Source organism: Larus michahellis, chromosome Z, assembly GCF_964199755.1.
Source record: "Larus michahellis chromosome Z, bLarMic1.1, whole genome shotgun sequence".
NCBI classification, from domain to species: domain Eukaryota; kingdom Metazoa; phylum Chordata; class Aves; order Charadriiformes; family Laridae; genus Larus; species Larus michahellis.
Window position 1 is genome coordinate 16,374,885 of NC_133930.1, and position 12,978 is coordinate 16,387,862.

The following is a 12,978-nucleotide window of genomic DNA, read 5'->3' on the forward strand; positions in this document are numbered from 1 at the left end:
CACATGAATTTCAATTCAAGAATTAACACAGCTCTCATGTGCCTCTGGCATTTTCCTTCATACAGTGTATCACAACAGTTATCTAGCTAGTGGTGAGATGCTGGACTCAATTCCTTAAAAATTTCTTACTTCAAATCAGAAGATGGTCTTAAATAACTCCTTATTTAGAACATAATACTGAAACAGGGGCAGTATGATAATAGTACCAGTTAGTCAAACCAGATAGCAAATGTTTCAAGTCAGTGAACAATTGCTGGACTGCACCTGATATTAAATTAAAAGCTTGTCTGATGTCAGTGCACTATCTCCTTTGACTTTTCAGAGTTTAATTTTACTTGCTAATAGCAGCTGAGAAAGGTTCTGTCTATACAGATACATACATAGATACTCATACATATATGTGTATGTATGTATATGTACACATAAATAAAAAATACAAAACCCATAGGTTTTCCATAGAAAAAAACCCACAACTCTAAGATGCCAGCTATGGGTCTACAACCTATGCCATTAACATCAATGAGCAGCCACCTGCAGCAGAGCCTCCAGTATGGCAGGTCCCAACAGGGGAGCTCTGTCCCCCTGCCCTGGCTACCGCTCGCTCTCCGAATGCAAACAAGCTGCATTTCTGGCAACTCACTAGCCAGGAATAAACCAGGCCATTATACACAGGATGTTTTAAAACCTGTCCCAAACATAAATCATTAAAAGCCATTTTCTAGAAGACACAAGGTGAAAAGTAGCAGGAAAACAAATCCATATTCATGTATAGGCTTCACAGAACAACCTCACCTCTGAAAAGGAAGCTTTGACTCTTAACTGCTTGGCCTGGAAGAGGGTTTCCCTCAGTAGTGACTAAAATGCATCAAAGCGTAAGCTTTCTAAATAGAATACTAAACATCTCCATTGATCAAAACCAACCTTCACTTAAAAGAAGACAAGTATTTATAAGTAAATAAAACAGGATTCTGTGTTCAAGTACTGAATCAAAAGAAAATTTTTAGATTAACAATGAATAATCATTTCCCATAAATTGAATTTATTTAGAAGATTTTACCTGCATTAATCAGGTCTGGATCTACCTCATTTTCAAGTGGATAAGGACCCTGACAACAACACAGACGTATGTCAGCTTTATATTAAAATACTTTTGAGATACATTTCATAACTGCTTTATTATTTCTAATGTCTATTACTGAAAACAGATCATCACAGACATGTATTTTTTTGTCTTTAGCAGAACAACATCCCTCACAACATCAATTAACATATCAGGACTGACAGACGTATTGTTAGAGGCTGTTAGAATGACTAAATAACCACGGGTTTGTTTGGTTTAAGTGGCAGACATTTTTCAGAAAAAGGTATGCAGGTGCAGCTTCATAAAGCCATATGACAGTGAAAATAACATTCACTTTAAGCTCTATTTAAAATTATGTTTGATAAAGCTTACAAGGCTTGGTCTTGCAAACTACTGAAGGTACTGATTCCTTCCAGCAAAAAGTGTACTTAAGAACATACTTAGCAAAGTAGCACTATAATCCTGAAATGAGCATTTCCTTAAAAACTTGTCTTCACTACAGTGAGAATTTTATGATCATGCAATATGGCATATATTTGAATATGATTTTTAGTAAAATTATAATCAGGTTGGGGGTGAGTGGGAAATAAATCCCATGCACTGCAAGATAATTACACTGCAGTAAATGACCAAGATAATATTCTTACCAAACCCAGGACACCATTTTCGCTCTGTAAGTGAACAGTTATGTCTGGACTGATGAAGTTACTGGCCAACAGTGGGATTCCAATACCCAGATTAGCTGAAGAGAAGTGGTTAAGGCATAAACAGGAACACACTTACTGCAAACTAGTAAATTTTAAAAAGTTATCATTGTACTACGATTAGATTAGAACTGTTCTCTTCACAAATACTTTCATTTTTAGTTAGATGCATCACATTTGTGATGAATTATTTTGACATTTGGACTGTCTAATTGCATTGTGTCAAATACTTTACATGATAAAAAACCCACAGTGCAAGTAAACTTAATTTCCAACGTATATAACTTCTTCAAGAAATTCTTGCAAAATATACAACTGCTAACAAACTCTGCAGATATGCCTGGATAAAAACTCCAGGTACCTTATGCCTTAACATCCAATCTATATTGTCAATACAATGAGAGAATCCCAGGTTCTGGGAAGGACAATGAGCATGTTTTAAACAAAACAGCTGCGGTTGTTTTTCTAGTGAGTCCTCACTTTAACCTATAGCAAAGCTGAAGGATACCATACATGCCATCCTCAAACTCCAAAGCAGCCCGTCTGATGATCCTCTCCCTCACATTGTCTCCTTGTTTTTGTTTGGCTTTTGAGTCTTCAGGCTTTCGGATTGATAAGCGCTGCAAACGAAGAAGTAATCATAAGAAAAGGTTAGAATCCAGATTCTTGCTTCTCAAGACACAAAAGCCTGGTTTGTGATTGCACTGACATGCTTGATCTAAGAATAATGTTATTTATCCATCTTCTACAAAAATCGACCTTTAATTCTATCAGTTCAAGCTTATCTAAGCCAGCGGACTCATCAAATATCCCCAATGATAGCCTTAGAGCAAAATCTTATTTCTTTGTCTGTATTGCCAAGGCTAAGAGAGTATGTGATACATAAGCAACTAGTTAAGAAGGCACCAGGCATTAGTGCAAATACTAGCAAGTCTGAGATTCATTATCTCAGAGATACCTAAATAGACTTGTAAAATGTCAGTCTCAAATGCTCTCCTTCTGCATTCTTTCAATTCAGTGGTGCTATTCTAGATTTATACGCATGAGACAGACAAGTGCCAGTCATCTAAAGATACTGAGAGCTAAGCAAATAAGTTTTCCAACATATATCTTCATAATCTTGCACAAATCTGCTTGAACTTGTGTCCTGAGATTTCCTGGCATTAAGTCCATGCTTTCTAAATCAGATGTAGGTGAAAATGCCACAATATTCAAGAAGTTTGTAAGACCTTTTTGGTAAATTATTGTTTACATAGATTCTATTCTTTGCACACCTCTCCCATGCATATAAACTGCTCTGGGCAACCTCATGTCGTGCACCTCCATGTGTCGTCACATCCTGTCCTACTTCAGGCCATAATGAACACATCAGGCAAAATTATCCTCTGCTCCTTTTCATCACCACAGAAGACTTTTTGCAGTGTCTTTTTTCCCCCATGTTGGGATTCACCTTCCTGTTAGGCAGTCAGAAACAGTCAGTATCAATCCTTTTACACTTCCCAGCAACTTTCTTTTTATGCCTTGGCTATTTTCCCTAGAATTGCTTCACTTGCAAGTTATGGAAAAAGTAAGAACAATCACAGAGGGTTTTTCTGCAGCAAAAAAGAAGGCTGGATAGACAGTATGACTTGCACTAACAGGACCATGTCTGAGCCAAATTAGGCAGGAACTGCTATTTAAAGCCAGTAAAATTATGACAGACTAGATTTTCTTTATTCTCTTTATTTCTCATCTCCCCTCTTACCACTTATCATACTGAACGCTTTCCTATGTACAGCCACTTCCTTCATATATAATCTTTTATGGAAAAGTAAATAAATCTGCCATTTCCTTCCTATACTTCTATTAATGAGAGGCAGCACTGCCAGAATTACAAAATTACACAACCAAATTAATCTCTGTTACAACTTTGCTGTGCAGTTTATTGTAGCTTTCCTTTTTCTCCTCTCACTTCCTTTTTTTCCTAAGCATATAGGGAAGGTAGGTAGATGTATTCGCTTATGCAGACAAGCCAAAGAAAATCAGGTGTTTGTATAAAAGTCTTCCCTGGACTTTGGCAGTCACCACTACCAAACTGCAATAAGAACCTCAGTTTAATAAATGCAAAATGGATTTCTCTCATGAAAGCTAAAAGCTTTTCTGTGAGATGTTGCATCCATTCAGAAAAAGGAAACAGGCCATTAATTGCAGTCTAACACAACATGACCAAAGAAAGAATAAAGAAAGAAAAAAAAAAGAAAAAAAAAAAAAGAGGTTTGACACATCTGTTTCCAGTCAAATACTCAAAAACATGCAATAAGTTTTTGCAGAATAAACAGATGGCAGGAAAAAAAAGGTTTTTTAACCGTAACATTCATAAAAGAGTGTATTCAGAGAAAAGGCCTTGTATGACTTTCTAGGACTTTGTGACTTGATTTTAGTAATCAAATTTAATTATTACAATTCCTTTATGCACCTTTTATTTTTTTTTATATCTTTTTCCTTGTGTCGTAAATTTCCCCCTCCACTGGCTCTTTTGATGACATTTTGAGTAATTCCCACCTCCAGAGTATGGAGACACAGGAGAAATAAAGAATTTTCAATTGCACCTTAAGAGCATTGTCGCATCACAAAAATGAACATAGGGACATAGCTTGAGTGAGGCAAAGCCACAGAAACAAAAAACAATTACATAACCATAATTTGCTTGGATGCTTTCAGTGACGAAATATTATTGCTGCAATTTTTAATAGCCATTGACATTTTTTATTCAGACCAGAAATGCCACTGGCTAAAAAAGTTCCTGATTAAAGAAAAGAAAAGAAAGGTTCCAGGAACTTTGCAAGGTAATGTACTTCAATACACAGCACAACAAGGCCCGTGACTGGCCCTACGTGACCATGTCAAAAGCTCTCCAGTAGAAAAGAAAGCATCTAATTGTCAAAGTCAGCTCTTAGTCTAGGTGTTCCCTTTGTTGTGTATATAGAAGGTGAACTGAGAGAAGGAAGGAGAATGAAGTAGCATTTTCTATCAAATTTTCAACTGCGTTAAAGGTGTCCACAACAATAGGCAGTTGCTCTAAATTATTAAGGGAAAGAACAGAGAGGCTGAGATATAAGAAACAAGGCTCAATTCTCAGGCCCCTGCCTTATTACTAACTACCTTGGTAGCTACCTGAGCTCCAGTACCCAGCGAAACTTGACAGGTCTTTCTCACACTATTTTCTTGGTGCTAAGACTTGGTGGCTAGAGTAAAAACCCTGTAAATTCTAAAACATACCCCAAGCTGAAACACGTTGTGACCAAGAAGTTCAGCCACTTACTTCAATTCTCTTCTCAAACTTCTCTCCTTGTATCAGACGATCAACATAGATTTTGGGAACATGAATGTCTTCTGGGGCAAATGCTCCTATATCAACAATTTCTTCTACCTACAGAGAGAAAAGGGACAGTGAAAATATTTGAAAAAAAGTATTCAATTAGATATTTAACTTGCAATGACATTTCAAATATTAAATATACAGTGGATCAAATCAAGAAAATTAAGGAATGGGACAAAATAGATAAACCCTTTAAAATAGGCTATTTCAGATGCTTATCCTTCCTCTTCTTTCAGATGATATTTCTACGTACAAAGTGAAAGTAGTTTATGTTTTAACAGCCCAGTTTGTATGACAGCCTTGAAGAAATATACCACGTACAGTTACATCAGAGTTCTTTGTACCTATAAATAATTTCCACCCAAACAGAAGGAAACAGTATGCTGGTAACAAAATGTCAGAGTACAAAGCAGAAGTATGAATTTTAAGGACACAAGCACAGAAGTTGGCTTGAAGTTTCTCCATGGTATACTCAAAAATAAAACTGAAAACATTTGAACTGTAACAATTGATGGCAAGAAAGATGTGAAGATTGGCACTGATATATAGTATATTTTAAATGTCACCTATTTGGAACACCACAGACATTAGGGTTTTCCTTCCTGCTATGTCTGAGTTCAGGGTGGTATAGCTGGAGGCCCTGCTATGCCTGCAGCACAGACTTTTGGTGAGATCTGGTGCTTTCCCTGACAAGTCTCAGGTGCAGACAGAACATCTCACTCTGCCACAAAACAGGTACTACTGTTAGGGCTGTACCTGCATCCCACTGCAGAGAAAATGTATAATATTAAAAGAACAGGTCAAAGACAATATCGGAAACAATATACTAAAAAAGAAATGAAATAGTTTCCAAACTGCTTTATCACCAGAAACTACTTAAACTTTCAGGAATGTCCAAAGTCTAAGAAACCCAAAATAAGTCCCAGGGTATGACATACCAGTAGCGGTACATCACTTAGCAGCCATCACCAGTGAAGCAACATTAAAGGGCTTAAAATTCAGTTTGCAATCCCACTGTTACTGCACAATGTGATCAATAATAAAATCTATAGTACATCTGATTGACAATTACCTCCCTACTGTGCCTTGCAGTGTGACAATACACAAACAAACAAATCCACCCTAAAAGCAGCAGAGGAAGAGGAAAAATTAGCTATCATCTAAAGACCACAGGATCAGTTTCAGATGATCCCTAAAAAAAGGCCTGGGGCAAACAGACAGCAAGAGACACGCTGGGAAATCTGTAAGGCAAAGGTGGTAAGGAAGAGGCAGTAACAGCCACAGCGACACCAGCCTCAGTGTTCACGGAGAGTAGAATCACACATCCAGAAAGTCCTTATCCACAAGATAGAGACAATCAAATCAACATTTTAAAAACTCAGACTACTATATTCAGGGAAAAAAGGGTGCAATCGCATCCATGCCCTATCTCACTTTAAGTTTATTATTTTATACATGAATTTTAAAATTACAGAGACCAGGTCAAATACAGGGTAAAATGAAAACATCCTGAAGCAGGCAGCTGAAGCACACTGCAGTCTCGGTGCAGTGACTACCATCAGAACATGCTCAAAAGGGAGGCGAAACAGGAGACAAGACTTTTCAATGAAGCCATACACAAGCAGATGATCTGCCACCAGCAGAATTCTAAAATTCACCTTTTCTAATTGTATTTGTCTTCACTTATCAGGTGGAAAATTAGGCCTAGGGAATACTAATTGCTACTGATTTGAACTTTCTCATAAAAGAACTACATTTATTTGCTGCAGTAGCTCACATTATAAAACCAAAACCTTTGCTGGCACAATTCAACTAACTTCAACAGAATTATGCTGTCGGAAAGCTTGACAAGCTATCCTCCCCCCCACAGAATACACAGAATAAATAATTTATCCAACAATAAATTGTTGGATTTTGTTATTAGCTACGCCATTCCCTTAATTGGTTAGTATTTTATCTCTTTGGAAACATCAGTCAGCATGATAGCTTTCACTCACAAGAACCATCAACATAATTATTTATTATTTCAGTATATTATCCTACATGCACATAACACAGTATGTATTTTGTCCTAGGGATGTCAAATAAGCCTAAGGATCCCTGCAGACTGGAACACCTTTGTGCTCACAGGCAGTCCCCCACTATTCTTACCGGTGTTTCACTATTTCTATGTTCTACCATTATGCAAAATAAGCATCAAATTTAGTTAAAATTAAGTATGTTAAAATATCCATGTAGCAATGAAATGGAATTTTGAAAAGGGATTAAAAATTTGCATGTAATGGCTCTAAGAATATGTATCATCCAGTTCTGCAAGTAAAATTAATCAGCATGCTTATATGAAAAAGAAAGAATTCGCACAGGGGAAGTAGAAATGTCATTTGATTGCTCAAACTCTCCCAACTCTGCTCACAAGGAACCTGTGACACTCCAGCTGAGACACTCTAGATGGGCTGCCAGCAGCCTCCATCTGTATTGCCAGCACTGCTACCACAGATGAAGCTGTGCCAACCGAAGTGAAACCAGGAAATCTGATGGCTATGGGAATCAACAACTTTCTGTGACCACTGCAAGACATAACCCAAGCACCTTTCTAGATAAGAATTATAATGCAAAAATAAATAGTTCCATAGCTGGGCATATTCACTTATCTTTCAGGTTTCATACTCCTTTATGAGTCTTTTCTGTAACGCATCCACAGCCTAAACCTCAAACACCTGCAGACATGCACTAGAGCATTTATATTAATAATTAAAAGGATCTGTGTGAGTTTTCTTCCTGTTCTGCTCTCCATCTTATCTATTCTTCTGTTCTTTCTCCTCTCTACTTACCTTACCTCAGGCTTTATTTTGTCATGTACAGAAGAATCCCTGTAAACATCCAAAATCATTGTATGGCATCCCACCCAAGAGACACAAAGTCTGGCAAAAAATAGAGTGAAATAATCAGGGCAGACCACCTCCTGCACTTCTTTGAATTAGCAAATCAAAATACTTTGGTATCATTTATATTGCCTTGGTCACATGAGTTCATTTTAAATCTTAACTTTACCAACATGCTAGAAGATAGAAAATGTTTACATCTTTGCTACACAGATAAAGTCAAAGAGTAACTTCAAGAGACCATATGGGCTCAGTTCCCTCTTCTGGGAAGGCTCTGATGCACAATTCAAAAATCCTTTCATTGTTTCAAGACTTTTACAGTATTGCTTTTCTTCCTGGGTATAAATGTTCTTGCAAATCTTGTCTGATTGCTGACAATGGGAGCAGAATGAATAAACTCAATCATTTCTGAATACTGGTTTATCTGCAAGTACATCCAGAACATAAAAGCTGTTCTCTGCTATGATTCACAAGAGCCTTCTGCCATTCCTTTTGGTTTCAGCACTCATAGAATCAATGGTCACTTGTTTTACAATATCACTTCCTTCTGTAATTTACATCTACTTTTCCATTTGTAAAGTAGTTTGATTTATTTTTGCTTATGGAAATTCATCTACTTGTCTACAGTTTTCTTGCAGAATTTCCGAAGGCTTACAGAAAGACAAAGAGAACCTTGAAGGTTATGGACCTCCGGTAAGAAAGATAAAAAACTCCAGTTCTTGACCAAAAATTGGCAAGGAAATAACGACACAACCATTCATGCCAAAACACTTGAAAATAAAAAGGCCTTTCCTTTGAGTATTTACCTTTTAACCTATTTCTGCAGCCTAACTAGGTCCTTTATGACACGTGAAATGTTTTCAGCTGTTTTAATTTTAAATCTCAGTTTTCATAAAACTAAGCTATAACCAGAAATGGCAATATAATTCCTTATTATGGGAAAAAATCAAAAATGTGCATGTGAGTGGGTGAGAGAGAAAAAAAGATTGGGAGGGAGAGAGTGCTTAACCAAATCTATGCATTTTTAAGTAGCTTATTTTTAAACTGGCTTTATTTAAATCTCTCCTTCACTATGTTAATTATCCTCATACAGTTCAGTTCTTCAAACTGAAATAATAAAAATAACCAGCACGACATAAGTAGAACACAACATTACAACTGGTCTATGTCCAAAACAACAGAAGAATGAAATCAAATTCAGCCTCTTAGATGCTCAAGATAAACTCAGTAGAGCACTTCTATAGTTCACTACTGTAAGAGTCAGGATGTCACTGCAAAATTCACTGCAACATTTATACAATCATAAGAAGTTAAAAAAATTAAAAATACCCACACACTAAGGGCTATGAGAAAAAGTTGTATGTGTCTGGTTCACTCAAGATCACAGAAACTGTGATCAACCATTCCCCATGGCTAATGACGAACAAGAAAAAAACCTCAGTCTTCATTTTAATAGTTTAGACTGAACTTCACAAAAGGCTTTGATATTGTAAAATAGTGGAATACACTCTGAAAACAGGTCACTAAAAATGAAGAACACAATATACAAACTTGCTGGGCCACAGGAAAGAGCAAAGCAGGTTAACAGAGTTCTGCCTGCACAAAGGGAGATGAAACAGATAATTTTCTGAGCTCAGTTCGGTCCTTTTCTGACTCTAGCGTCGGCCAGACCATGAAATTTCTACTCCTGCCAAACTCCCGTGGTAATGAAATGACAATCAGTCAATAGCCATACTGAAGAGGAGACTTTTACAACTTTAAAAAGCAATCAACTACTAAGTAGTCTGATAAAGGCACATTTTGGTCAATAATCACCACATTATGCTCACGTCAGACTTGGACCAAGTGTCTTCATAAGCATGCTAAGAGGGTAAGGGAACAATAAAAATCTGTAAAGTTCAGATGTATTTGAGAACTTTTAGGCTAATAAGACTGATCAGGGTCACAATGAATGTCCATTTAGTTCAGGAACCCTTCTTCTTGGCAAAGAACAGGACCTTAAAAGACAGCATGGTACTTTTGGTTATATTGTCCCAGCTTCTAGAAACATGCGGTTTAAGGATATGCTCGATTAGAGGCTGGACATAGACCACCTTGCTTCATAGCTTCTGACGGACAATGAACTTGTCAAATAGTTTACTTGAAACTCAAAAGACTCTACCATTGCATTTCTACAATTTAACTACTATGAAAACCATTTCTCATTATCTTTTGTAATTTCACCGAACGCGTTCTTCTCTTTGCAATACAGGAATAGCACACAGCTGTTCTTTATTTGCCTGTTCCATACCAATGAAGATTCTATCTACCTTTATATTTTCTCCTGGTTTCTAGTAGACTGTTATCCTCCGTGAACACCACCAAGAAAAACAGTGATGTATGTTGCCAGTATGTCATATCTGATCATTAGAGAACCAAAGCTGACATAAATCTCCTACGTTGTCTCCAGGTTCTTCGTCATGTGGCTACAGATCCTCATAACTTAGGAGCCCCTGCTAGATTATACTCATTTCACCTTTGTTTTCTCTGTTCTAAATCTCCTCAATTACCTACACTTCTAGTTGCCTCAGGCTTAATCTTTTCTCTCACACTTCTCTGCACCTGCTGCCTGTCTCCTCCAACCGTCCCTTGCTGTTCCATGCGTTTAACCTCTTCCTCCATGCTGTACTGCTGACAGCAAAGAAGAAAACAGGCTGCTCTAAATTACCTGCTCTAGGTACTCACGCATAGCAGTTCTGGGATAATAACTGCAAAGAAAAGAGGAAGCATGCTTGATTATCTGCAAAAGCTATCTATATGTAAAGCTGTGTGCATGCATCAAAGAATACGAAAAATTTAACCACCAGCCTCTGAAATGTATATGTTATGATAACATATGATATGTTCTATCATATACACAGAATTACACTTCAGAATTTTTTAAGCTAGGCATATTTTAGCACAGCAAGGATACATGATATTCTTAAGTTTCAAGATCATCTTCAAAGTCAGAAGACACTGAAATTTCTCAAAGGAATAATCCTAAGAAAATAACATTCTCAAAACAACGTATTTTCACCTTGTTGGGTTTTTTTCTTATAACTGGGCAGTTTTAGACCTATTATCCCCCCAAAACTCCCTCATTTAGGCAGACTCACTTAAATCACAATGGAAGTGATTTTATAAAAGAATAGCTAGTTCATTAACAAATGCCTGCTCTCAACTCTGCCTATAAATATGTACTGTAAAAATGTATTCTGCAAGTATAAACTGAAACTTGCAGGTTTTTCATCAAGATGTTCACAAAGTAGATAATGAAGAAAAAAGCAAAGTCTGCTAACTATTATTGGTTACTGAAAATACTCCATTAAATTTACGGAATTGTTTGTTTCACAACTTCCACAAGTAGGTCTTCAGAATTCTGTATGCATCAAAAAGAGAGTGCTAAATGATAGCTGTTTTCTTGCTTCCTTAAATTCATTCATTTGGACTTTACACTGTTTTTCTACTGCAAAATTACCTGAATTAAAAGTATGAGAGATTACTTTAAGATCCAGAAATCTACCAGTCACGGTATTACCAACCAGCCCAGCCTCCTGCAGCAGGAGTGATTGCTTCCTAAACCCTTCTTAAAATCTTTTCTTTTGATGTAAGGCATCAATGAAACCATGCTCGTTGTGATCGGGTTTTGGGACTTGTGCTTTCTTGATTAAATGAGGTGATTTCATAGTTCTCAATGCTTTTTTTTATTACACTCAACTGGATGATAGTAGTGACAACAAAAACTGGAACATAATTATGTTCTTATGGCTTAATTATAAAGTGCCCAATTTGTATTCAGTACCTAAATTCTTAAAACAAAACGAAACATAACCATACACGTGGAATACATATAAAATTGCCTTCTCAGATCTGGAAAAGGCAATTTTGGAAAATACTTTTTTTTATTACATTAGGTAATTATTTTTCAATCAAATAATTAAAATAATGGGAGAAGCGCCAGAAGAAAACAAACAAAAACCCCAGAATCCATGAACAAAGTCTTAATTTGTCAAGGGCTAGCTAATGGCAAAAGAACCTGCTTAAGCTGTACTAGGTACATCTGCTGAATAAGGTAACTGACCACATCTCAAACCCTTCCACTCCAGAACAGAATAGCTGCTAACAATATTAACTATACTGGAATGATATAATTTAATATTTTTGCAAACAAAATGTACATTGCTTTAAATACATTATTCCTGTACTTCATTGCTTAATTTCAAAATGTGTTAGACTGAAAGCCTTTGAACTGATTAGAAGGTAAAACTAACTGACATTTTTTACTAAAATTATTCATATATTATCAAGAATAATCAAAATATGAAAAGAAATTTGCTTTAATCTCAACAAAAGATTCTATTTTCTTACTCACATCACAGAAATGACAAATGAAAAGAGACTGAAGGAGATCTCATCTCCTACGCATTCAGAGAAATGTAACATAAAGGTCAGGAGACAAATTTAAGCTTTACTTTCAAAAATTAACTAAGAGGAATTTAAGTACGGAAGGGACAGGTTGAAAAGCAAAAATTAAAAAAACCAATAAATTCCAAGATTTAGTTCCACTACCCAAGATGGAATTCTTTGTATTTTCCAAGATATGCAAGCCCAACTAAACTACGCTCAAATACAAGGAATACCTCTAATTAAGGATCAGATGAGAACATGATAAGCAGGAGACATACAGGGAGGTAACCAAGGTAAATCAAGGTATTAGCAGCTATTTTGTAATAAATTATGTTGCTGGTTCTCTCAGAGAACTAAAAAGAAACCCCTCAGGTATTTCAACATAGGCAATGAAAAGACGTCATCTCAAAATGGCACTTTATGTGCACACACGTATTAGTTATACTCCGTATTTCAGACATCCAATTTACAAAGATTTCTGAAAACTACTTCATGTTACCACTTTCTCTTTCTCAATGAGGGATC

At 36.4% G+C, this 12,978-nt stretch overlaps 1 protein-coding gene across 1 annotated transcript in view; it reads right to left on the minus strand.

Moving 5' to 3' along the window:
• OXCT1 (3-oxoacid CoA-transferase 1) overlaps positions 1-12,978 on the minus strand; it is a 90,170-nt gene that overhangs the window by 36,536 nt on the left and 40,656 nt on the right. The window contains exons 8-11 of the mRNA XM_074570985.1: positions 5,087-5,194; positions 2,294-2,405; positions 1,729-1,823; positions 1,058-1,106 (exon numbers count right to left, since the gene is read on the minus strand). Coding sequence (XP_074427086.1) covers positions 1,058-1,106; positions 1,729-1,823; positions 2,294-2,405; positions 5,087-5,194 — 364 coding nt within the window. The remainder of the gene's footprint in view (positions 1-1,057; positions 1,107-1,728; positions 1,824-2,293; positions 2,406-5,086; positions 5,195-12,978) is intronic.